This window comes from Notamacropus eugenii, chromosome 4 (assembly GCF_028372415.1).
Source record: "Notamacropus eugenii isolate mMacEug1 chromosome 4, mMacEug1.pri_v2, whole genome shotgun sequence".
In the NCBI taxonomy this organism is placed as follows: Eukaryota; Metazoa; Chordata; class Mammalia; order Diprotodontia; family Macropodidae; genus Notamacropus; species Notamacropus eugenii.
The window spans coordinates 33,335,760-33,363,473 of NC_092875.1; the positions used below are offsets into that span (position 1 = coordinate 33,335,760).

The 27,714-nt window shown below is 42.3% G+C and overlaps 1 protein-coding gene across 2 annotated transcripts in view; it reads right to left on the reverse strand.

Annotated features, from left to right (window-relative positions):
* RPH3A (rabphilin 3A) overlaps window positions 1-27,714 on the reverse strand; it is a 171,173-nt gene that overhangs the window by 66,966 nt on the left and 76,493 nt on the right. For both annotated transcript variants that reach the window (XM_072600400.1, XM_072600399.1), the window contains exons 4-5: window positions 6,514-6,643; window positions 5,961-6,047 (exon numbers count right to left, since the gene is read on the reverse strand). In XM_072600400.1, coding sequence (XP_072456501.1) covers window positions 5,961-6,047; window positions 6,514-6,643 — 217 coding nt within the window. The remainder of the gene's footprint in view (window positions 1-5,960; window positions 6,048-6,513; window positions 6,644-27,714) is intronic.

Genomic DNA, 27,714 nt, shown 5'->3' on the forward strand with positions numbered 1-27,714 from the left:
AGGCCAGATTTGAGTCCAGGTCTTCCTGACTTCTAGAAATTCTAAGCAAATTTGTGGCCAAGCTATGTTTCTCATTGAGGCTTTTCTTATAGATGTTTTTTATTGTTCTCCTCCTCTGGGTTTACATTTTGGGTATCCCTGACACCCTAATAGCTTTTTATCTTTGGTTTATTCATTTTCCAGTCTTACTTCTAGTATTGGGACTTCATGCCAGTTAGGCTAGAACAGGGGTGGGGAACTTCACTGTTCAGTTGGATTCAGTCAAAGGGCCATACTTGAGGACCTAAAGGACCACATGTGACCTCGAGGCCACAGGTTCTCCACCCCTGGTAGACTCTACACACTTTCATAATTCTGCCATGACTTTGCATGCTCCTGGCCTGACTCATCTAGAAGCCTAACACTATGTTCTCTAAACACTGAGTTATGGGCTCTTCAGGAATTACAGGGGCGTCTTGGGACAGTGCAAGTTTTCAGGAAGCCTTATGTTACATGGATTGATTGAGGGCATGATCTGGGTCACCACCTTTCTGGACTATGTAGCACAAATGAAGACTTGCCTCTCAACATAGAGTTTCAGTAGACCGTTACTAGCCTCAGTCTCTGTTAGCTAACTGGAAAGCTGATTATCCTTGTTCTCAGCCCCAGGACTAAGTCATCAGTTGTGTTCTGGGGTCAGAGCAATAGCTCTGTTACCCTGTTCGGAACTCAGGGGTTTAGTCAGAATTCTCAGCCTACCCCTCTTCCATAGTTCCTGCCCTGGTCATTTGCCTTTGGATTGAATTTATGATCTTGGGATAGGAAGATGACTCATTTTGATTTCTCCTCAGATGCCTCCATTTCTACTCAGTCTGGTGCTCATTTAGATTCTTAGTTGGACTAGCTATGGGGGAGCTTGGACAGCTAGGTGGTACAGTGCACAGAGTGCCTGAGCTAGAGTCAGGAAGACTGAACTCAAATCTGGCTTCAGATACTAGTTGCGTGACCTTGGGTAAGTCACTTCACCCTTTTTGCCTCAGTTTCCTCATCTGTAAAATGAGCTGGAAAAGGAAATGGCAAACCACTCTAGACCTTTTCCAAGAAAGAATCATGGAATCAAAATGGAATCAAATAGACATGACTGAACAACAACAAAATGAGGGAGGTGGTCTGTACTGCTTCCTCAACATTAATTGGAGTGTTCTCTCTCTCTCTCCCTCTCCCTCACCCTCTCCCTCCCTCCCTCCTCTCTCTCTCTCTCTCTCTCTCTCTCTCTCTCTCTCTCTCTCTCTCCTTCCCTTCCCTTCCCTTCCCTTCCTTTCTTCCCTGCCCCCAAAGCCAAACAATTAATAACTTATGGACTTGACTTACTGATAATTTCATCCTTCCAAAAGTGAAGGAAACTTTATTCTGGACATCTTGACTTGGTTTGACTTGGACCTGACTCTCTCCAAGGGGAAGGAGCTTATTGTTGGAGTGCTAATTGTGGGAACCCTAGGGTGAGGGAAAGGAAAGCAAGCCTCCCTCCTAGAGTTTGCACAGAGGAAAAGAAATCCAGGCATAGCCTGACATGCATCCTAGTTTACAGGAAAGCAGATTTCAAAGGGTGTAGAGAAAGGAAAGGTAGGATCCTATGGAACAAAGTTCTCCAGGGCAAGTCAGCCCAGGAGAAATGTGAGATGCTCAAGAATGGAACTCTGAAAACAAAAGAAAACAATTCCTATGGGGAGGGGGGGAGGTGCTATCTGAAGAGACCAATGTGGATGCACTGGGAACTCACCAATCAACTGAGATTTTAAAAAGAAATCTAAAGAAGCTGGAAGGGAGGCCAGGTACCAGAAGACAAATATAAGTATAGCATGATCATGTGAAAATGTCATCAGGAATGCTCAAACTTAGATTGAGCTGAGACTGAAGAGGGAAGTAAAAAGAGGGACAGTAAAAATGGAATTTTCTTAGCTCTCTAATGAAGAAAGACCTTTGGATTGGAAATGATGTAACAAAAAATGACTGAAAAGGAGTTGATATTCCAAATAAGGAGAGATAGTAAGAGAATTCCTAGTTGCCTTTGATGAATTTAAGTCAGGGGCAGCTAGGTGACCCAGTGGGTAGAGTGCCTATCCTGGAATCAGGAAGATCTGAGTTCAAATCTAGCCTCAGACACTTGCTAGGTGGATGATTCTGGGTTAGTAACCTTAAAAAAAAAAACAGTGTCTGCCTGCCTCTATTTCCTCACCTGTAAAAAGGAGGTGGGGATAATAATAGCACCTACCTCACAGGGTTATTGTGAGAATTAAATGAGATAACAATGGTAAAGCACTTAGTACAGTGCCTGGAATATAGTAAGCACTATATGAAAATTACAGGCATATCTCATTTTGTTGTGCTTCATAGACATTTTCACAAACTGAAAGTTTGTGGCAACCCTGTGTTCTTTCACACAGCATGTGCTCACATAGTGTCTCTGTGTCACATTTTGGCAATTCTCACATTATTTTAAACTTTTTCATTATTATCATATCTGTTATGGTGATCTGGGATCGGTGATCTTAGGGGCACCATAGCATGCCCATAATAATATGGCAAACTGGATAAATGGGTCTTCTGACTTCTCCACTGACCTGTCTCTCTCTCTCTCCTTGGGCCTCCCTATTCAATGAGACACAACAATATTGAAATGAGACCAATTAATTACCCTACAATGGTTTCTAAGTGTTCAAGTGAAAGGAAGAGTCGATCCATGATCACAATTTTACTGTTATCTTATTTTAAGAAATTGCCACGACTTTCAACATAACCTTCAGCAGCCAGGACCCTGTTCAGTCAGCAGCTGTCAACATCAGGCAAGACCCTTCACTAGCAAAAAGATTACACCTCATGGAAGGCTCAGATGATGGCTAGCATTTTTAATGATAGAGCACTTTCAAATTAAGGCATATACATTTTTTTAGACATAAAACTACCACTCACTTAATAGACTGTGGTATAATGTAAATATAACTTTTACATGGGAAACCAAAAAATTCATGTGACTTACTATATTGTGATTATCACTTTATTACAGTATTCTAGTTCCAAAGCTGCAATATCTCCAAAGTACGCCTCTATCATTATTACTATATCCTTGAGTCCTGAAAGAACTGGCAAACATGATCCCCAAGCTACTGCTAATGATATTTTAAAACCATGGAAAATGAGAGAGATATCACAAAATCAGAGAAGCATAAATGTATAAATCAGATGGCAAAGACATGATTGGACAGCAGTGGTGCTGAAAAAATATCTGGGGAGTCTTAGCAGACTGCAAGCTCCATAGGGATCAGTGGTGTGATGTGGCAGCCAAAAAAGCTAACGGGACCTTGGGTTACATTGAGAGGTAGAGTTTCCAGGCATAGGGATGTGATCATCCCATTATATTCTGCCCTCATCAGACCCCATCTGGAGTTTTGTGTTCAATTCTGGGAGGTTTGGCTTAAGGAAGATGTTGATAAGCTGGTAAGTGTGTCCAGAGGAGGGCATCCAGGATTATGAGGAGCCTTGATTCCATGTCAGGTGAGGATTGGTTGAAGAAAATGGAAAAGAAAAGATTCAGGGGAGTCATGAGAGCTTTCTCCAAGTATTTGAAGGACTATCATATGGAGTAGGAATAGTCTCCTTCTTTGTGTCCCCAAAAGGCAGAATCAGGAGCAGTGGGTGGAAGTTGTATTTACACTTACTATCAGAGAAAAGTTCTTAACAGTGAGAGCTATCCCCAAATAAGTGGATTGCCTGGAGAGACAGTAGGTTTTCCTTCCTCAGAGGACTTCCACAAAGATTCAATGACCTCTTGTCAGGTATTTTATAGTGGACAGCTCCTTTCAGGTCTAGGTTGGACTAAATGACTGCTGAGGTCAGCTTCCAATTCTCAAATTGGTGATTCTTTTAAAGTGAGCCATAGTATAGGATGTGGCCTCTGCTCTCCTCTTCTGGGCCCCAGAATCTCCCCCACTAAAGTCTTCCAAGAGGCCCAAGGCATAAGGCAATCAAATCCTCTCCTAACTCTGTGTCATTTGTGGCTTAGTCACCCATCCGGAGAGGGGGGAGGCCAGAGAATCACAGAATTTGAGAGGAGGAAGGGACCACAGTAGCCGGCTAGTCCAACCTCTGCATAAAAGGATTCTTCTTTATAGCATACCTGACAAGCAGGTCTTGTGTCTGCATGGACTATTTGAGCCCAACCTGTGGTAGAGCCTTCTGAGCCCCCACTGATCTGATCAGCCATGGTCAGACACACTGTTCCTTGACTCAACCTAGTGATGTCATTTTGGTCCTCTTCCAGAACAAAATACAACAACCTATATGTCAGCTATGCTTGGAAGATCTCCAAGAAGGAAGAAATCTTCAAGTGGAGACTGAAAACCATTAGTCGATTAATTATAGAGGAAATTTCTTTTGTGTCTACTGAGTCACATTTGTCAGTGTCTTAGCACACAGGAACAGGGAGGAGCAGGAAGGTCATCTAGAGTGAGGAGAGGAAAATAGGACTATATTGTCTGCTTCTTCCTTCATTTCCCTACTCTCTCATAACAACACTATCTGACATATATGGGCAGTTGATAAATTGTTGTTAATGGGCTGACTGAATTATTTTGAAATGGCTAAATAAAAATCTATATTTCAGAGTCTGGAAACGAAGAGGAGGGAGAGAGACAGAGGGAGAGAAAAAAGAGAGAAGTAGAGAGTGGGGAAGAAACAGATAAGGAAAGAAAGAGGAGATCTCATGAGAGAATAGGAAAGAGAGAGGGAGGGAGGAGATGGGTGGAGAAGTAGAGGGAAAGAGAGAAGAGAAGGGAAGAAGAAGGGGAGAGAGAGAGAGAGAGAGAGAGAGAGAGAGAGAGAGAGAGAGAGAGAGAGAGAGAGAGAGAGAGAGAAAGGGAGCAATAGCTGGAGAGAACATCTGAAGAGGGGAGAGGAGATAGAAAGAAGGAAAGGAGAAAGGACAAGAACAAAAAAGAAAAGGGGATATAAGAGGACTAGAAGGGATCAGGGAGAGAAAGGGGGAAAGAAGGAAGGAAGGAGAGAAAGAAAGAAAAAAGGAAAGAAGAAAAGAAAGAAGGAAGAAAGAAAGAAAGAAGGAAAGAGGAAGGAGGGGAGGGAGACAGGAAGGAAGAAAGAAAGGCCAAAAGATAAAGAAGGAAAAGGATATCGACTGCTTTTCTAGTAAGCACTCCCAATTCCCCCTTGGCTGTCTCACAGAATTGCAGGATTTTAGAAATGGGATCTCTGAGGCCATGTGGTCCAACTCATACCTCAACAAGATTTCCCCTGCTCCAACCTATCTGGTCATTCAACCTCCTCATCATTCGTAGTTCTGCTGTCTGGGGCCAAGCAGATAAAAGCTGATCCCTCTCTTGTATATCAGCCCCTCACATACTCAAATAGAGTTCTCTTGCCGCACCCCCAGTCTTTTTCTTCTCCATGCTAAATATCTTAAGTTCCTTCAATTATTCCTCCTGTGACAAAAAATCAGAGTCCTTCACTCTCCTGATTGTCATTCTCTGGACACTCTCAGTTTATCAATCAATGTCTTTCCTAAAATGTCAAACCCACAACAATAAGTATTTATTTAGCACCTATTATGTGCCAGGCACTGAGGTAAGCAATAGGAATAGAGAGAGGCAAAAAGTCCCATCCATGAAGGAGCTCGTGCTAAGGGAGAAGACAACAGGCAAAATGTGACAGCCAGAATTGAAGGCAATACTCCAGATGTGAGAGTGCTGGGTAAGCAGACAACCTGGCATCCAGCCTCAGTGTGTCCATCTTCCTGTTGATACCAATGCCTCAGGTCACTGGGACCACGGAGGATTTGGGGCTTTGATAGAATCCTAGATAGTGGCAGTGAAATCATACTTTCCTTCCCTCCCTTCCCCCACTCAGGAATTAGGGAACTGGATCAGGGAGGTTCGGAGCCAGCAAGGCTGGAGTCAAAGCAAATCACTCACCTCTCTTTGCTCACTGCAAATCTTGCAAAGCCAGATGGAATGTGGGCGACTGTTGGAGGTCTCCACTCCACACTTGGTACAGACATTCTGGGGGCAAAACAAGACAGAACCTGTGTTAGGTTTGAGGGACTCAAGGCTTGGAGTCTAGGGCTGGTGAGGACAGGGGAGAGAAGAAGAGAAAAGGAACGTCTATGGCATCTCTCCCTCATTCAAGTTCTGATGGATACAAAGAGCTGGTGGAAAGATCACTTACACTTGAGTCAGAGGACCTGGGTTTGAATTCCAGCTCCACTACCTTTGTGACCTGGGAAAAATGATTTAACCTCTCTCTATTTCATTATCTATAAAATGTAGGGTTGCAATAGATAATTGCTGTGGTCCTGTTCAGCACTAATCTCATGGTCCAATGAAGCTCACCTCGGACTGACAACTTTCAGATGAAATCATCCCACCCAAGACTCTGTGTTGGGGGTCCCATTTCTTTTCCTTGGATCAGCCAGACACAGGGGTTCAGCAGAGAAGGAGGAGGAGATGGGGAGTAGGAAGGAGTTACCTTCTTGCAGTCTTCACACACTACACATGAGGAACCCAGAATTCCCAGCTGTTCCCCACACAGTATGCAGCGGTTTACTCCATCTCCAACCACGTTCTTTCGCATGTTCTCCAAGCGATCCACCAGGCGCCTGAAATGGGAGTGGGAACATTGTATTTGGGGGTTCACAGGGACCCAAAGGTGAGCACACCAAGTGAGACTGGGCAATGAAAGTTTTACCTCAAGGTCACAGCACGGCGAGGGAGTGGGGGAGGGTACAGGCACTTACTCTCCATAGTGGTTCTCTAGCCCAGGGCTTCTTAAACTTTTTCCACTCATGACCCCTTCAGTGCTTCTTAAACTGTGGGTTGCAACCCCATAGTTTAAGAAGCATTGCTGAGCCTTCTATCCCTGCATCTGGCAGTTTTCTGCTGGCTCTATTCTGTGGATAATGGTCCTTGGCATTCCTACATTCCCATCCCTAGGGTCTATGTTTTCATCTCTTTCCAGGAAGCTGGAGGGGCCAATGCTCCCACAGGGTCTGGGACTGGATTTTTATTGGATAGATTACTTACTCTCCTAACAAAATGACACTCAAATGGAGCAAATTGGCTTATGTCAGCCTCAGTGTTCCAAAATGAATTTACCCTGGCACTAGAATTCTTAGTTTAGCTCTGACACCAACACATACACACACACACACACACACATACACACTCTACCAATTTGTTTTTTCAGCACTTGTGTGCTTGCTTTCATTAATATCAATGTTTTCTTTACCCATGCAAATCACAATCCTCCAGAAAGCTAGCCTTTGATAGTTGCCACAGCTCAAAATTCATTTCTCTGAAATCAACCCGGTAGTGAGCCTTTCTGAACTTAGAGCAGTTGGTTTTTAGACAACATACAGTCCACTGCTAGGGCTATATTTGAATCTTTTTGAGATGAGAGTAGTTTTTGAGAATACAGAGCCTCTCAATGAGATATCAGAGTAGGATCTTAGTTGAGATCATAATTTTAGTCACCGGTAAATTGCAGTTAAAATAAAACTATGCATTTTCTATTTAACTGTCATCCCTATGCTGACAACTTGGAAGGCACCATACTTACTGAATGACATTATTCAGTAATAGATATGGAGCTATAAGAGACCCTGGAGGTCACCTTGTCCAAATCCCTTATTTTACAGATGAAGAAACTGAGGCCCAGAGAGGTCAGACAACTTGCCTAAGGTAGATTACACAGGTAGAAAGGTGAAGAGCTGGGATCTGAACCCAAGTCTTTCCACTGTACTTTGCTGAGCTCCAGTCCCACATCTCCAACATGATGACCTCTTATCTGTTCTAGCAGACTGTCCCACTATCAATCCAGCTCTTAGCTTTGATCTCTCTCTATCTACTGGCTGTTTCCCTACTGCCCACAAGCATGACCATGTCTCCTCCATTCTCAAAAACCCCTCTCTTGATGCATCCATTCTCATTAGTTTATTATCCCACATCTCCTCTTTTTGAGGATAACCTCCTTGAGAAGGTCACGTACAAGTAAGTGCCTTCTCATGCTTTCCTCTCACTCTCGTCTTATCATTCAATGGAGAATGCTTTCTCCAAAGATACCAATGATCTCTAACTTACCAAATCTAGTGGTCTTATCTCAAACCTCACCCTTCTTGACCTCTTTGCAGCCTTTGATACGTTGAACACCCTCTTTTCCTGGATGCTCAGTCTCCTTTGCTGGTTCTTCATTCATGGCATATCCAGTAACCATGGGAGTCCCACAAGGTTCAGTTCTTAGACCTCTTCTCTTCTCCTTCTATACTCTCTGTTTTTGTTTTTGTGTGTGTAATCAGGTTTGACTTACCCAGGATTACATAGCTAGTGTCTGAGGCCAGATTTGAATTCAGATCCTCTTGACTCCAGACCCAGCACTCTATCCACTCTGCCATTGAACTTCCTTTCTCTTTCTCTCTTTCTCTCTCTCTGTCTCTGTCTCTGTCTTTGTCTGTCATTCTGTCTCTGTCTCTCTCTCTGTCTCTTTCTGTCTCTCTGTCTCTGTCACTGTCACTCTGTCTCTTTCTCTCTCTCCATCTCTCTCTCTCTCCCATCAGCTCCCATGGTTTCAACTGGCTTATCTATTTGGATAATTCCCAAATCTATTTATCTACCTCTAACCCCTCTCTTGAGCTACAGTCCCTCTTCACCAACTGCTTTTTGGATATCTAGAATTGAATGTCTCAAAGACATCTTAAAGTCAACATGTCCCAAAATGAACTAGCCTTTCTCTTCAAACTCTCCCTTCTTCCAAATTGCCTAATTGTTGACTAGGACATAGCATCCTCTCAATCACTCTCAGATTCAATGTTATTCTTGACTCATACTCATCCCACATATCCAATTTATTGCCAAATTTTGTTACTTCTACCTTCACCACATCTCTCCTGCATTCCCCCTTCTCTCCTCTGACCCTGCCCTCACCCTGTTATAGATCCCAATCACCTCACATCTGGACTGTTGCAGTAGTCTGCTGGTGGGTCAGCCTGCCTCCAGTCTCTCCCCACCCCAATCCACCCTCCATTCAACCAACTTCCCTAAAGTGCATATCTAACTATGTCATTCCCGCTACTCAAAAAACTCCAGAGGTTCCTTGTTATTTCCAGGATCAAATACAAAATCCTCTATTTAGTATTTATTACCTGGCCTTTCCCCATTTTTCCAGTTTTCTTAGACGCTACCCCTTTCCAAACACTCTACAATCTAGCAACACTGGCTGACTTCCAGCTTCTTCAGCCTAATATGCCACCTTCCATACCCATGTCTTTGTGCCATCTGTACCCCATGCCTAGAATGCTCTCCCTCCTCACCTCTGACTCTTAGCTTCCCTGGATTCCTTCAATATTGAATTCAAATCCCACCTTTCCTCTCATTCTCTTCTTAACTCTCTACAATCTGGCTTCCAACCTTATCATGCAACTGAGATATTATTCAACCCCATTTAAATTTTGTAGAAAGGCTTTTCCATTCTTCACTCCCTTTACTCTTAATGGCTAGTGCCTTTGCCTTTAAGAGCCCCTTCTTTCTAATCTGTGTATTTAGTGTCCCAAAAGTCTGAGTGCAGTTCTAATCTTTTGGAATACTGTGTGTGTGTGTATGTATAGCTTTTATGTCCATACTTATTTACAAGTTGTCTCCCCCATTAAAATGTGAGTGCCTTGAGGCTAGGGACAGTGGAATCACCTTTTTTGTATCTTCAGTGCCTGGCACATAGTAGGTGCCTTAATCAATGTTTGTTGGACATTTTCACTCGGCTGTTCCCCAGGCATTTCAAACTGAGTACACTCAAAACATCCTTCTTCTCTAAAGTGCCATCTCCTCCTAACTTCCCTCTCTTAGTGAAGGGCACCATCATCTCCCAGACACCCAGATCTGAAGCCTGGGACCCACTCTTCGATTTTTCACTTTTACTCCCTTTCCTATTTGATCAGTGGTTAATTTTTGCAGCTTCTCCCTCCCCAAGATTTCTCATATGTATCTTGTCTCTTGACTCACACAATAAACACCTGGTTCCGAACCTCATCACTGCTTCCCTAGATGATTACAGTAAGCTCCTGCCTGGCATCCCTAGATTCATGATCTTTCTGCATCCTCCACCCTGGTGCCAAAGTACCATTCCCAAAGCACAGCTCTGACCATGTCCTCTTCCCAGTTCCTGAAACTCCAGTGCCTTCCTGTTGTCTCTAGGATAAAATGTAAACTCCTCTATTGGACATTTATAGTCCTTGACAACATGGTGCCACTCTATCTCTTATGCATTATTCTCTTTCACACATTCTATATTACAACCAAACTAAATATTTAGTATTACCTGTACATGAAATTGTATCTCCCTCCTCTATGCCTTTGCAGAGGCTGTCCCCCATGCCTAGAATGCCTCACCTTTGCCTCTTAGCACCACTAGCTTCCTTCAAAGATCAACTCACATTCCATTTCCTGTACAAGGTTTATTTTGATCCCATCCCCAGTGATTTATCCTGACCTCACCCCAAATTCCCTTGGATTAATTTTGTATACATTTGGTAATTACTTATCTAGTATATGTTGTCCCCCACACCAACCCCCTAAAGATAAGTGACTTTTTTTGTCTTTGTATCCCTAGCACCTGATATATGGTAGGTACTTAATAGGTGTTTGCTGAATGAATGAACATTTCTGTGAGGTGGTCAGGGAAAATATTATCAAGCAGCAAGCACTTTTAAGTGTCCACTATATACCAAGAACTGAGCTAGCGGCTGGGGATACAAATACAAAACTAGCTCCATTTTACAGATTAGCAAATTGAGACTCAGAGAGATGATGGGGTTTGCCAAGGTACTGGACTGATCCTAACAGGGTAGTGTATACAGACTTTAAACACATATCTATTGCTGGGTATTTCCAACCAAGGAATTAGTAATGGATGGGAAAGTAATGGCAATCCATGTTTAGCAATAGAAAAAAAACTGAAGGAAGGCAGCCTCACTCATTACCAACATGCCCAGCCCTTCCCCCAATCCTCCCTGGTGCCAACCGCCCACCCTGAAATTGGTGTACCATCAAATGTTGAAAATAGGACAAATTCAAACACAGGGTTTTTGTCTCTCCCCTGCCTGTCAGAAGAGACATGTGGCCACTGGAGGCAGTCTGTGAATCACAGGCCCATGGGCCTCTCTGATGGGCTGTGACCCAGATCTGACAAAATCATTTAAGGTGGGCAGCTCTGGAGAGCCGGCTGGAGAGCTGACAGCAGGCTTTCAGCCCTTCCCTTGGCCTCACTGACCACCCCCCTGCCCTAACGTCCTGGCGGTTTCAGGATTGAGAGAATGCTGCTTTTCAGAACTAGGGCACAAATATCACGTGTTCCTCTTGCCCCAAAGCTTTGAATACTAAAAACACTGAGATTCCTCTGCCTCCCTCCCACCCCATGCCCACTTACATCAAACAAAAGTCCAGGAGGTGGAAACCAGGAATGGCACAGAGGAGTCATTTTCCCAGTTGAGCTAGACTGAAAGTACTGGAGGGGAGAAATAGTAGGGGCAAGGTATCCTCTTAATGGAAAACCTCTACTTTGGGTGGATGTCGACTGACGCAATGAACTCTACACAAGCACAATACATTTCATTGACCCAAAAGAACCAGAGAATTTTCCAGAAAACTCAAGGTTACTGTGCCCCCCCCAAGAAAGCTTTAAAAAATAAATGAAATAGAATCTTTCTTTAAATGTCCCTAGATTCAGAGATGAGAGGGACTGTAAAGGTCATTGACTTCAAGTCCCTTGTTTTGTATTTGAAATTGAACCCAGAGTGGTTAAGTGACTTACCTAAGGTCACAAAGCAACCTTCCTGATTCCAAGTCTACTGACCTAGTACCCCTCACCCAGACCACCTCTCTAATATACTTTACACATAGCTCAGTCTTCTTATACCCTGGATATGGAATATAACTTAACCTCTGTTGATATAACACACAAGACGCTTATTGAGTGCTATTTACTAGAGGAGATACAGAATTTAGGGAAGGCAGGATGCTTGCCCTCATGGAACCTGAAATTGAATAGGGGTTTGGACTCATTCAATTCAATGAGCCTCCATTGTTAAGTGCCTACTATGTGCTAAAATGTTGGTACAAAGACAAAACGAAACAGTCCCTGCTCTCAAGAAACTAACAAGTCCACAGGCAGATCAATATAAAATGCACTCAAATTAAACAGAGTAATTTTTCAGGGAGTACTAATAGATCTTAAAAAGCATCTTAAAGGAGATGGCCTAAGAGCTGAGCCCTAAATGGACCTAGGGATTCCAAGAGGTGAGAGGGTTCCAGGCATCGGGGACAGCTTGGGCAAAGGCTTGGAGAGAAGACAAATGCACAAAGCTATCTTATACAAAATTGCACAATAATATGATACATGGTAAGTGCAGTAGAGAGAAACAGAACAAAGTGTCACATGAAGTGGGGAAAGGTCAACCCTAGGAGTCCAGAGATAGCTTCCTGGAGAAGGTAGCACTTGCATGTTAGCAATAGCACTTAAATCCAGATCTTCTTGAGTCAAAAGCCAGTATGCTATCAATGCATTATAGACATTTCTTCTCTAGGGGGTAAGTAGCATGAGATAATCTGTGAAAATGACTTAGGACCATCCTTGCCAACATTATCATCTTTTGCTGTTTTGTGCTTAGCACAATGCCTGGCACATAGTAGGACCATAATAAACACTTGTTGACTTGTCTTACTTTGCTGTAATACAGGATGCCCTTAGTATATATTGGAATACCTGGGCTACTTACTCCTTCTCTGATTGGTCCCTAAATTCTGGGCTTTAAGAGTTCTGATGCTGGGGGCTCAGAGTTCACTATCTTGAAAACTAGAGTTAAAACTAAAGAACCTTAACTATATTATTATATTTGCTACTAGGGACCAGAGGAGACAATTAGCGTAGTGATGAAGTGACTGAGCCCTTTGCTTTCTTGAAAAGCTCAGGAGGAGTAAATGTCACAGTGGTGGCATTTGCACACGTGTATTTGAATTTCATAGGTTCACACTAGGGAAGAGGACTCAGTCAACACTTGGATTTGCTAAGTGCCCTAACCAAGGAACCCAGTTTAGAAAAAGGAACAATTACCTTTGTAAAGGCAGTTTAAAATCTGACCTAGTCTGGGAATTTCTCAATACAGATTGAGTCTGGACTTTGGCTGGTCTAGAGCCCAGAGAAGATGATTGCTTAGTCAATTATCTAAACTCCTTGAGAAGAGGGATTGTTTCATTCTTCCTCTAATTTTTGTATTTCTTAGTTCCTTTAGTTCTTGTATGAGTCTCCATGACCCCATTTAGGGTTTTCTTGGTAAAGACATTGAAGTGGTTTGTCATTTCCTTCTCCAGCTAATTTTACAGATGAAGAAACTGAGGCAAACAGGGTGAAGTGACTCGTACAGGGCCACTCAGCTAGTAAGTGTCTGAGGCTGGATTTGAACTATCCAGGCCTGGCACTCTGTGTACTATAGTGCCGCCTGGTGGCCCTATTTGTATTTTTAGTGCCTGAAAAACAGTAGATGCTTAATAAATGCCCATTGATTAACTGAATCCTCTGAAGACTTGTCATGGAGCATTCTGGTTCACCCCAGAGACAGAACCAGGTGCGGAGAGAGGGGCAGTGGAAAGAATCCTGGATTTACAATCAGATAATTAGCAGCCTCTGCCATTTATGGATCTGTGGAACAGGAGCGTCAAGGGTATTCAGCCCAACCCCATTATTCTATAAATGAGGAAACAGACCCAGGTAAGTTGTCTGAGGTGGCATTTGCTTTTATCGTTCTTTGTTTTATTACCACATTTTTATTATTTAAAGCATGGCATGTCTACCGTCAGATATTGTATTTCTATCCCCAGTAAGGTTTAATGAGCCTGGATCTGCTCCTGGCTTCCCCTGCACCCTCATTCTTTCCACAACACCTCTAGCCTCTTGGTCATTCTTTTGTCTTTGAAACATTCCTTGTAATTCAGGTCTCTGTTAGCAGCCTGGCATTCCAACGGAAGCCTTGTTGGGCTTTCTAACATCTGTTTGAACACCTTTGTGGAACTCAGCTTTTCTCCCTTGGCAGTTGTCTGACTGAAGTACATAGTCATCCCTTAACAACATGTGTCTGATCACCCAACTGGGATCTGACTTGATCTGAGCTAGTTAGAGCTGCCTCTGATTTTCCTTCAGAAGCCCTGTTACCATCGAAACTTGGAATTTAATGATTCCACCTAGATTAGGAAACCAAGAATCTACGATAGTTAGAATTAACATGGGAAAAGCTGGAGTTTTGTTGATCTGGCTCATACTGAGGCAGTTATGACAGATGAGTGAGAATTGGAACCCAGGTCTTTCTGCCTCCAAGCCCAGCATTCTTATCTGTTACACTAGGCTGCCATATTTTCTCATCTGGAAAATGAACGGATTGGACAACAGTTACCTTTCAGGTTCCTTCTAGATCTAGGTCCAAATCTATCTTCAACATGACTGCAGAAGGAATTTTTCTAAAATACAGGTATGACCATGTTATCCCTCTGACTCAATATATTGCAGAAATTTCCTATTACCTCTAGGTTCAAATACAAACTTGTCTGGTATTTAAGGCTCTTCACAATCTGCTTCCTTCCAACCTTTCCAGTCTTTGAACACATTCCCTTTTTTTACACACTGGTATAGCCCTACTGGCCTATTTGCTTTTCCTCACACAAGACAATCCATCTCCTTTCATCACTATGAATTTGCACTGTCTGTGCCCTATGCCTGGAATGCTATTCCTCCCTCACCTTTGGCTTCTTGTGATCTCTGATTTTCTTGAAGACTCAGCTCACGTACCACCTTCTCCATGAAGCCTTCCTGGTCCCCTTCCCCACCTCCTACCCACACCCAGCTGCTAATGTCCTCCCTTCCCTAATTGCCTTATATTCAAGTTGTGCTGGGCCATCTCCAGTCAACCTGATGAATATCTGGTCACTGTACCCAGATGGCTCTAGAGAAGAAAGTGAGGCTGGTGATCTTGCACAGCCCTCCTTCACTCAAAGTCAACTGCAAGTCATGTCATCATCTCCCTGATTGTCATGGTTCTCTTCAAAAATGAAGGACAAACACAACCTGTAAGTAGATTGAGCTGCCTGAATGGGGACCCAGCTACCTGGGTAACTCAGATTGTTCTCTCCCTCTCCCTCTTTCTCTCCTTCTTCTCTCCAAAGGAAATTAAATTTTGATGGTCAGAAACTGCCCAGATAACCTGGGATTTACTGCCTAGATTTCACTTCTTTTCTTTTCTAATCTTTTCTTTTATTATCTTTTCTCTCTCTCTCTCTCTTTCTTTCTATCATTTTTCACAAACCTTAAACCCAGTTCACTCAGAAGTTCACACACTGGACCACAGTAAATCCCTACCCAAGCTCTACTTAATGGCTAGATTTTGGGCCCTCCTGGCTTAGAGTGAATGTCAATGGGAACCATTTCTCTTTGGAACAGCAACCCTGAGGTCCTTCCCCTCCACACTGTTTTTTTCCCTTTTTTCTAACTAAAGGGGCCATCCCTTGACTCACTTCTTAAAGAGGCCAATTCACAGAATGGGTATTACCTCACTCTAAATGAGTACCTGAAAAGACCTTAGCCCAAAAGGACCAGGGTCTCCCATTACATCCTAGGCCATTTCCAGTCATCCTGAGGAATATCTGGCCACTGGACCCAGAAGAGGCTGGAGGAGAAAGTAAAGCTGGTGACTTTGCACAGCCCTCCCTCCCTCAAATCAGTCAACTGCAAGTCATGTCATCATTTCCCTGATGTCATGGTCCTCTTTGAAAAAGAAGGACAAACAAAAGCAATTCAAGTTGTATCTAGTCTTTAAATACTTTTATGTAACTAGTGACACCTCCATTAGAACATAAGCTCATTGAAGTCAGGGACTGTTCACTTTTGTGCCTTGCAGATCATAGGCACTTAATAAACGCTTGTTGATTCATGTATTGATAATCCTATAAGTCCCATGAAGAGAAATTACGAGGATGATTTCTGCTCAATATAAAACACAATATAAATATAAATTGTTTTTTTAAAAAACAATCAGAGCTTTCCGATAAAGGAAAGGATTACTTTGGGAAGCTCCCATGTCACTATTCTGTAGCTTAAGTTGTAGGGAAAAGAGTCTGGAGTGAGAACACTTGGAATCCAGTCTTGTTCCTGTCACTTACTAGCTGTATGACCTTGGACAAATCACTTTCCTTTTCTTAGTCAAGAAGCATTAATTAAGTGCCTACTAAGTGCTTCTGAGTCAGGCAATAAGCATATATTAAGTGCTTACTATGTGTCAGGGAATATGCTAAGAAGAAGTGATACAAAGAAAGGCAAAAATATTGTCCATGCCCTCAAAGAGCTTCCAATCTAATAGTAGAGACAAAATATAAATAACTAGGCACATAAAAGATATATCCAGTGTAGATGGGAGGTAACTCACTGAGTCTTGGTTTTCTCCTCTTTAAAACTGGGCAGAATGGCTTCTTTCAGTTCTCAACCCTGAGTTCTAACTTCCTTCGCAGGTCTAACACTCAGTATTCTAAGCTCCCTCTTGACTCTGCCATTCTGTGTTCTGAAATTCCTTCCAGATTCTCTATATGTTACATTTGGATGTTAGGAAGCTCTAGTTTCAGTGGAAGTTGACCATTTTGCTTGGACCTTAGAGTGTGTAAAGGGTGGTAAAGCGAAATAAGTTTGCAAAGGTGGACTAGAGCCCAATGATCAAGCTGAGGAGTCTGTGTTTTCCAAGGGGTGCATTGGCACCATCATGCATAGTGCCTTTCCAAGGGGAGGCATTGAAGATTTTTGAGCAGGATAGTGACATAAGCAGTTTCATGCTTTAGGAAGATTATTTTGGAAGCTGAGTAGAGGTTGGGCTAGAGAGGGAAGAAACCAAAAGCAGGGAGCCCCATTAGAGCTATCGCAATAGTCCAAAGGAAAGATGAAAAAGATCTGAACTGGGGTAGGGGCTGTGAGAATGGAGAAAAGTGATGGATACATGAGATGTTGAGAAAGTCTATATGTCAATACTTGACAATTGATTGGGTATGGGGGTGAGGAGAACTCCAAAGTTAGAAACTTGGGGGCCTGAAAGGATCAATCAATAATTGAATCAATAAGCATTAAGTGCTGGGCACAGTGCAAAGATAACACAAATGATAAAAGCCAGATAATCCTTCCCCACAAAGAGTTTACAGACTAAGGGAGGTGACAATATGCATGTACATCCTTATAAGGGGAAAGGCAGATGGGAGAACCAGAAAAGATCTCATGTAGAAGGTGGAGTTGGACCTGATTTCCGAAAGAAAGGATGGGAGGAATTGTTTTCTGGACATTGGGGAAAGCCAGTGCAAAGACACAGAGATGGGAGATGAAGTGATCCTGAACAAAACAGCCTCCTTCCTCAATTCAATTTAACAAGCGCTTATACTTTCTTATAAAGGATAGCTCTCCACGAGAGGGGAGAGGGAAGGATATAGAGGGAAATCTAGGTGATATAAAAAGAAAAGATATCCTCCCTCCCCCCTTCCTTCTCTCCTTCCCTTCTTTCCTTCCTTCCTACCGTCCTTCCTTCTTCCCATATTTCTCTTTCTTTCTTCCTCTTTTTCATTCTTTCTCTCCCTCTCTCCTTCCCTCCTTCTTCCTTCTTTCCTTCCCTCCTTCCCTTTCTTCCTCTCTCCCTTTCTTCCTTTTCTTTCTTCCTCTCTTTCATTCTTCCTTCCTCTCTACCTCTTTCCCTTCCCTCCTTCTTTTCTTCCTTCCTTCCTTCCTTCCTTCCTCCCTTCCTCCCTTCCTTCTTTCCTTCCTTCCTTCCTCCCTTCCTTCCTTCCTTCCTTCCTTCCTTCCTTCCTTCCTTCCTTCCTTCCTTCCTTCCTTCCTTCCCTCCCTCCCTTCATTCCTTCCATTCTTGAACAAGGCTAATGCAGGAATTTGTTTTGTATGTATAATGTGTATTTCGTATGTATATAATATGTATGTATACATACATACTTTAATATAAGATGCTTTTGATATGCTGATTAGTTTTGTAGAACTTTTTTTTTCTTTTTTCCTCTTTTAAAAGAAATTCCTTATTGTAAGGGATGACTCTCTGGGAGTGGCAGGGGAAGAATACGGTGGGGAGAACGTCTGCCCAGGGCTGTGATCTGGAGGGATGTGAGCAGAGGCCACATGTCAGGGCTGCTGCCAGGGGATGTCTGCTGTGGGCAGCACCTGTGGGCAGGTGCTGACTCACCTTTGACCTCTCTAATTCTGTCCACCAAGTCTCTTGTGAATCCCAAGAACCCCTACAACCTCCAGACAAAAGATGCTCACCTGCCTCATGAAAAGTATACAAAATTCCCTCTCTGGCCATAGGTCCTGAAGGATTTGAAATGAAAATCTTCTATGTCTTGATCTCAACCCATTCTTCTACCCACCAGCAACCTTGATGATTCTTTCATCACTTGCTAATTCAGGTAAGCTCTAAGCCAACCTAGAGTTCTGTTTGTTATTTAAAAAAAAATCTAAAACCAGAAGATACAATTAACCTATGCATTATCCCAGGGACAGCTCATTAGTTTCATCACAGGCAATAAGAGTAGATACTTAAAACCTAGGTTTAAGATCACTATCTAAGTATTCCTGCTCTGGGCCACTTACTATCTAGTAATTCAGTGCAAAAGAATCTGGAGAAACATGGGATCTGAGATCTAGCTCTGGAAGGGATCTCAGGTGCCCTTTAGTCAAACAGAGGATGAAACAGAGGCTCAAGGTAGCAAATTTAAGGCCCATCTTTTCAACCTCAGTATTTTTCCTGTTGCTGTGCCCTATAAACTCCAAAAATGGAAACCTAGGATCACCAAGAAGGCAATGGAAAAATTCAGAGCAGGCATGACCAGGTATCAACTCATTACAAAGAAGGAATGGATAAGATTTAGAGGTAGAAGGAGTCTTTGAGGTCATCTATCTCATTTTTACATTTGAGGAACTGGAAGTTCACAGAGGGTAAGTGACTGACTGTAAACCACACAGAGAGGAGTGAAGGAGAGGGAGTGAGAACTAGAAGTTGAATCTGGGTCCTCTGACTTCAAGGGCCACTAGACGGTGCCATAGTGTAGAGGGTCAGGCCTGGAGTTGGGAAGATTGACTTCCTGAGTTCAAATCTGGCCTCAGACACTTCCTGGATGTATGACTCTGGGCAAGTCACTTCACCCTGTTTGACTTAGTTTCATCATCTGTAAAATGAGCTGGAGAAGGAAATGGCAAATCATTCTAGCATCTTCCCCAAGAAAACCCCAAATAGGATCGCAGAGAGTTGGACACAGCTGATAAATGACTGAACAACAAACTACAGACTCCAAAGCCTAGCACCCTTTTCACTCTCCCATGTTGCCTCATACACACATCTCCCTCAGTAGAGTGTGAGTTCGTTGAGGCCAAAGACTGTCTTTTGCCTTTCTTCATATAGTAAGCACTTAATGAGTGCTTGTTGACCTGACTTAAGCTGTAATCTTGACTCCATCTCTATGATAAGACTGGTTTTTTTTTCCTTGAATAAATGTCCCTTTCCCCCAAAGGAACTCAAAAGGAAATTTCAAGAATCCAAAGCCAACTCAAAGCTTATCTTATCAGCAGAATGAATGAAAAGCCTCCTATTCTCCAGCATTCCAAGTGTTTCTCATTTCAGGTCAATATCATTTAGCCAATACAATTTGTCTTGTAAATGAAATGAACTTGATAATAATTTCTGAAGCAATAAACTTTCCCTGGTGAAGGATCTGAGGCAGCTGGCAACCTACTAACTGCCAGATTTAATCTTCCATTTCTCTTTTTCAGGCCTGAATTCTGGAGTCTGAGTTATGAGATGAGAGGGTCTCGTGATTGCGAAGCTGGTAGTACAAAGGAAGAGCATTCCCAACCTGGGTATGGGATTTATAGAATCACGGAATGTCAGAGCAGGGAGGGATTTGGGGACATCGAATGTAAAAGCTGAGAGGCACATGTGCCCCACGAGTGTCAGAACTAGAAGGAACTTTAGAGATCATTCATCCACTGCTTTTATTTTACATAGGAGAAAACTGAAACCCAGAGAAAGGAAGTCACTTAAACAGTCACACAGTAAGAGAGTATAAGATCTGGGCTTAGAACCCAGATTTCCTGGGTTCCATCCCCAGGTTCCCTTCTGTATATCTGCATGTCACTCAAGCTATAGAAGGTGGTTCCTTCACCTAGAAAATGAAAGAGCTGGGCTAAATGATCTTTAAAGATTCTTTTAGCTCTATACATGATTTTATCCTCAGTCAGAGCTATACAGAAAATCAGAATAACCTTGGGCCTGGGGTTTGAGGCAAGGACCACAGAGAAAAGAAATGAGAAGTTCTTTGCATTAGGCATGAAGTTTGCATAATGAAAATCTTAAGTTTACTCAGACTAAGGTCAGTTAGCAAAAGGATATGTAGCTGGCACTTGGTGGTGCAGTGGATTGAGAGCTAGACCTGAAGTCAGGAAGACCTGAATTCAAATCCAACCTCAGAAATACTAGCTGTGTGACCCTGGTATCTCTTCACCTGTCTGCCTCAGTTTCCTCAATTGTAAAATGAGAGTCATAAAAGCATCTACCCCTCAGGGCTCTTATGAGGATCAAGTGAGATAATCATTGTAAAGCACTTAGCAGAATGCCTGGCACAGGATGAGGGGTACACAAATGTTAGCCATTATTATATGTACATTAAGGGCCAGACAGGAAAACTGATACTGGTTCTTCAGGACGCAAGTTTGCCTTGGCTCTGAACTTGGATCTGGGTTCTCCAGCATTGCATTTGGTTTGTCTTTCAAATCCCTCCAGCCCACTTATATGACAAGCTCAATTAATTGGACAGTCTGAATGCTAAGCACACCAAAGTCATCTATCTATACGTTTATACACCCAATTAAGTTAATGACTGGCAATCATCCTTTGTCATGACAGCAGCACATAAATTCATCAGGTTTGTTAGGCACTGAAGGGAGACAGTTAATTACCCATCTGGGGCAGGAGGGCATCTTCTGTACACACACTCTTGCCCATTCCATGCCCTGCCTAGGATAACATTGTGGGCTCTTGCAATGGGACCTCTTCTTTCATCATAATAAAGAAGAGAGAGAAACAAGACAGATAGAGACAAAGAGAAAGAGACAGAGACAGTGAAAGAAAAGCAGACAAAGATAGAGACAGGGAGAAAAAGAGACAGAGAGACAGAGACAGAGCCAGACTTGAAGTCAGGGAGAACTGGGTTCAAATCCCACCTCAGAAACTTACTAGTTTGTGACCCTAGACAATCAAATCATCCTTCTGAACTTCAGTTTCCCCATCTGTAAAACGGTAATTATAATGGTAACAACTTCTCAGGATCAGATGAGATAATACATGTGAACTGCTTGGCAAATTTTCAAGCACTAGAGATGTCAAACCACGATGGTAGTGTGGTCTCTGTGCTGGTTGGTTTGGATTGGACATTTTTCTGATATAAGGGAGGTATCTGATGAGAGTTAGGGGGCAGCTAGTGGGAAATGATGATAGTTTTTAATGAAATGTATCAGTAAATTTCTAAAAAGCAAAATAAAATATGCTTATACATAAAATAAAAGTGGTTCTTCTGAGGAGTATGTTATTTATAGCACGAAGGAGAACCCTGAGTCAAAAATCTCAGACTTGCAAAGGGAAAATGGCTTCATGCTTTTTCTGATGAATCACCAAGGGAAATGATTGGAATTCCCAGGCTTCCCCTTAAGACAGAACAATTGCATTGAGGCAGGTGACATTAAATTTGGATACTGATGCTGTGATGATTCATTCAAAGGTTAAGTACTCATTCTCTTTCTCTCTCAATCTCTCAGTTTCTCATTCTCACTCTCCCCTCTTTCCCTTTATTTCTGTATCTGTGTCTGTCTATCTGTCCCTCTTATTCCCTCCCTCCCTCTCTCCCTTTCTCAAACTCTCAGTTTCTCATTCTTACTCTCCTTTCTTTCTCTTTGTCTCTGTGTCTCTGTCTGTCTTTGTCCTGCCCTCCTTTCCTCCCTCCCTCCTCCCATCTTTTTCTCTCAATCTCTCAAACCCTCAGTTTCTCATTCTCACTCTCCCTTCTTTCTCTTTGTCTCTGTCTCTCTCTCTTTCACACACACACACACACACACACACACTATACACACATCCTCACAGCTCTTGATATTCTTGTAATCCTCCTGTTATTTCCACTTTTATTGACAAGTTGGGGCAGGAGATGGTCATCACTGATGAATTTAATAAACTGAACTTTTTTGGCATCTCAAGCATTCAAGTTTCTGAGACAGGAGAAATACGTGCTTTGAAAAGAACCTGAATTTACAACCTCCAGCGTCAAGTCATTTGAGGAAATAATTCTGAAAAGACCGTCCTGCTCTGTCGTAAACCCAGGTGGCTGGGGTCACTGGTGATGAATTTCATACTCATTCATTGCTGTTGCTCGTTACCCTGCCCTGCCTCAGCCTTCCATCCCAGCCTGACTCGGTTCTAGGACATCACTACTATATAGATGTCAAAGGGGGCACTCTCCATGGTTCTGATGCAAAGATGGGAAAGCTGAGGAAATCTGGAGTCAGGCAATCAATATATTAACTAAGGCCAACTTATATGCCAAGCACCATGCTAGGCACCAAAGACATAGTAACAAAAACCAGAGTCCTTTGCTCAAGGAACTTATATTCCACTGATGAATCAAGATTCTACCAAGCTTGAAGCTTTAATGGCTCCCTCCTGCCTCTGCAATACAAACTCTTCCATTTGACCATTTAAAGCCCTTCATAATATGACTACTCTATCTATCTTTGCAGATCAACTTCCTATCATTCCTCCTCATATATTCTATGCCCCAGTTCGGAGAGCTGTTTCCTGTACATGACTTTCCATCTTCCCCCTCCATGTTTTTACACAGGTAGTTCCTCATGCCTGGAGCACCTTCCTTACCTCCTCTTCTTGGAATCCTCATTTCTATTCCAGGATTTCCTGATTCCTCACTTGATGATTAGTGTTTCCCATCTCTGAAATTGCTATATATTTATTTACTTGTGGTTGTTATTTCCCACAGTAGAATGTAACTCCTTGAGAGGACCATTTCTTGTTTTGTCTTTGTGTCTCTGGCACTTAGCATATAGTGTGCACTTGATAAATGTTCATAGGATTGAGTTGAATTGTATTAACTGTGTAGTCATGCCTCTGATTCCTGGAATATTGATGGAGTGTGGGATTCTAGCCCATTTAATTTTCTGGTAAACTAAAAGTTCACCCAAAATTCATCTTCGATTCTACCCTTGTAGGAACCACATTAAACGTTCTTTGTTCTAAGACCCTTCCCAGTTCTGACATCCCCTGTTCTAAGACCCCCTCCTAGCTCTGACTGGGTTTGAACTCTGGTTCTTCCCTTTACCAGTCTTATGACCTTGGTTAAGTCACTTAACCATTGTGTTTGTCCGTGTAATCAACTGTGAGATGGGGATAATAATTGTTTCCCTGTCTCTCTTGCAGGGCTGTAGTGAGAGCCAAAATGAAGTAGTAGATATAAAGTGTTCTATCATATCTAAGGCACAAAATGAAAGAAAATGGTAAACACTGTGAGTGAGCCAGTATGGGTTCCTCATAAATTAATTACGTCAAACTAACATTATAGCTCCATTGACAGAGCTGATCATAATTCCAGAGCTGAGGCCATGTTAGGGTTAGGGTTAGGATTAGAATCAGAGCGCATTTTGGGTTAGGGTTAGGGTTAGAATCCTCAGTATGCAGATGAAATAACTGAGGCCCAGAAAGACTAAATGTGTTGCCCAAGGTTACTTCGGAAAGATATCTGGTAGGATTTCTCATTATTTCACTTTACTAAAGAAAGAATAACAGGTTGGATTATAGTAGAGAGAAGTGAATTCAGAAATACAAGAATTCCCAAATGGTGATGAATGGATGGATGCTGACCTGGAGAATGGTCTTTAGTAGAGTGTTACAGGGTTTTCCTTGGTTCTATTTTGTTCAACATTTTTATCAATTACTTAGATCAACAATTCATAGTAAGATTTGATTAAATAGGAATATGTTTAGGTTCAAGAAACCAACTTCACAAATACAAGATGTTTCCTTTTAAGCTGGAAAAGGCATGGCTAGGTATTAGTCTGTCTCAAAATGATGTAGGGCGTTAGTGGACTAAAGGTTCAGTTGGAGTTAACAATGTGATAGGACCATCAAAAAAGGTGAATGCAATCCTGGGCTATGTGGGATCATAATGAGGACACCTGGGTTTGAATCCAAGTCTCTCAAAATATTGAGAAAAGTTCTCGGACCTTTTGGATTTCATGAAGTCATAGATTAGAGCTTGGAGGGCCAGGAGGTCAAGTCTAATCCCCCTCATTTTATAGATTAGATAAGAGAGGCACAGAAAGAAAAAGTGATGTGCCCAGGGTTATAGAGTTAGGAAGTGTCTGAGGCAGGATTTGAACTCAGCTCTTCTGATTCCAGATCTAGCATTTTATCAATGCCTACATTAAAAGAAGCATAGTGAATGATCCAAGACAGTCCCAAAGGACTAATGATGAAGCATACTATCTATTATCACAGGAAGAACTGGTATTGTTTAAATACAGACTGAAGCAAGCTATTTTTCACTTTCTTTCATTCTTTTTCTTTTATTTGAGTCTTCCTGTACAAAATTACTAATATGGAAATGTTTTGCATGATTGCACATGTATAATCTATATCTGTTTACTTACCATCTCAGGAAGAGGGGAGGGATAGAATTTGGAATTCAAACTTTTTAAAAATCTTCAAAATTTTACATGTAATTGGAGAAAAATAAAAATACATATTTTTAAAAGTAAAAAAAGAAACATAGTGCCATTAATTTATTTCTACATTTAATAAACATTTATGAAGCACTTAACTATGTGCTAGATACTTTGTTTGACATCTGAGAAAGATTGTCATGTCATCTTCCTACTTAACAAACTCCAGTGTTCCATGTTACCTCCAGAATCAAATGTAGAATGCTCTCTTTGGCATTAAAGGCCTTTCATAACCTGTGTCCAGTCGACCTTTCTGGTATTGTTACAGTTCACTCCCCTTGATGAACTCTGTCTACTTCTGTTGCTCCCACATGAGATTCTGTCTTCAAGCACTGACTATCCCATGCCTGGAATACATTTCCTCCTCACCTTCCCCTCCTATATCCCCATGATTGAGCCCAAATCCTACCTTCTACAAGAGATCTTTCTCAGTCTTCCCCACCACTGGTGCCGTCCCTCTAAGATTACTCCATGGACACTGGATAGATCTTGTACATACCTAGCTCTTTGTTGACTCTACTATAAGATTTTAAGTTCCTTGAAGACAGGAACCATTCCTTTTCTTTTTTTGTATCCCCAGGTGTTAACACAATGCCTGGTACATAGTAGGTGCTTAATAAATGCCTACTGACTAACAAAATCAAAATCCTCCTGTGTTCAAAGAGTTTGCATTCCACTGGGACTAGAGATCAATATATTTCTGCTGTCATCTGCCCTGCTCAGACCATGTGTGGTATCCTGGGATTCAGATCTGGGCCATTCATTTTAGGAAGGACAGTGGTAACCTGCAGAATATTCAGAAGGAGGCAAGCACAATAATGAAGGCTTTGAGTTCATGACACATCATCAGTTAAAGTGATTTATCCAATGTCATAGAGCTAATTAGTGATAGTCCCTGAATGTCCAATCCAGATCCCCTTCTATAGCCTTGAGCCTTACATGAGGAGGTCTCTATAGTTCTAGTGAAGCAAGGGTCAAGCAAAATCCCTTTTGCTCTGTTTAAGTGTTCTTTCATTTTACACCAAAATACGGGAAAGGATGGAGGAAATGTTCCAATCTCCTAGTGTCTCTCTGCCTCTCAGCTCTGCCTCTATGCCTGGTCACTAAGGTTAATAACTTAATTTTGCTTGATTTTTTTCACCATCTGTCACTGGCTTATTTCTGAGAAATCACGTGCATGGAGGGAGCTGACCCTGAACAGAAGAAGCTGTCTGGCCTACCTGTCCCTTTGTGAACAGGATGCACAATTACTTTCATCATAGTCATTTGACAAGGTAGGTCCCCAGTGGGAAGGCAATGAGAGGAGGAAGAGGAAAAGATGATGCTCCTTTTGGAGGCACAGTTCAGAAGCCAGCTGCTGGTGTACTCCCACATCTCACTCCCCACCTCCCCCCAAAAATAATATTTCCCATTTTCTTATTCAATAACCTCCCGGTGGATCTGCCTTCCTCAAGTCTTTCTCCATATCAATTGATTCTCCATTCAGTCACTAAAGTGATTTTCCTAAACACAAGTCCAACAATGTCACCCCACTACTCAATAAATTCCACTAGCTCTCTATCACCACCAGGAGCAAATACAAAATGCTTTGTTTGGCATTCAAAGCCTTTCATAATGTAGCCTCCTCCTACCTTTCCAGTTTTCTTACACTTTACTCCCTGACACATACTTTTGGATCCAGTGACACTGATCTCCTGGATGTTCCATGACAAGACACTTCTTCTCTTGGCTTTGGGCATCTTTCTGGCCATTCCCCCATGCCTAGAATGTTTTCTCCCCTCTTCTGACTATTGACGTCCTTGGCTTCCTTCAAGTCTCAACTAAATCCCACCTTCTACAGGAAACCTTCCCCATCTCCTCTTAATTCCAGTGCCTTTCTTGTGTTATTTCCTATTTATCCTTGCTTTGTATATATTTGCATACTGTCTCTCCTATTAGAGTATGGAAGCAACGGCTGTATTTTGTTTCTTTTGTATCCCTAACACTTATCACAGTGACTGGTCCATAGTAGGCTCCTAATAAATGTTTACTGATTGATTGATTGATTGATTTTATACACAAGCATAGAGAGTGTCAAAGCTGAGAGGGGCCTTAGAACAGGGAATTTCAGAGCTGGGAGGACATTAAGATCTTGGAATATCAGAACTGGAAAAGCCCATGAGACCATTTAGTCCATTTTCTTGAGCATTTCACACCTGAAAGGTGCACAGAAACTCAAATGAAAAGAATCCCACTGATGATAGGATCCTTGAGATGCTGGCCTCAGCTCCTTTGTAGCTTTGAACTCCTAGGACAGCCTTGCAGGTAGATGGTGCTAGGCTTTAAGAAGGAATATATTTCTTTCTATCCTTCATCTCTTGGATCTTGGTAGGAAACATTTTACTTGTATTTTCCATCCTTTTCTGCTTATGAATCAATCATTTGACAGTAGTACCTGGACTGGCAATCAGTTCTAAGTTGGTTCATTTTTTTTGAGGCAAGTAGATAGAGTAGTTAATTGAGTGCTGGGTCTGAGGATTCAGGAAGACCTGAGTCCATTCTGAACATTTTGTTAGGTTGAATAAAACCTGTACTATACTCAAAGTCTTAGCCAGGCTGCAGTCCCTGCTTCTAGGGAGGCTGAGGATAGTGGATTACTTGAGTTTCAGAATTTTGAGCTGCAGAAGGACTGAAGACAATTAGATGTCTTCATTGCCTGGCATCAGTATGGTGGGCCAGACCCCATCAGGAAGCCACCAGGCTGACAAGGAGGGCTGAACTAGGCCAGATCAGAAATGGGGTAGATAAAAGCTTCCATGCTGATCTGGGTTGGGGTAGGCTCATGAGAGGTCAATACAC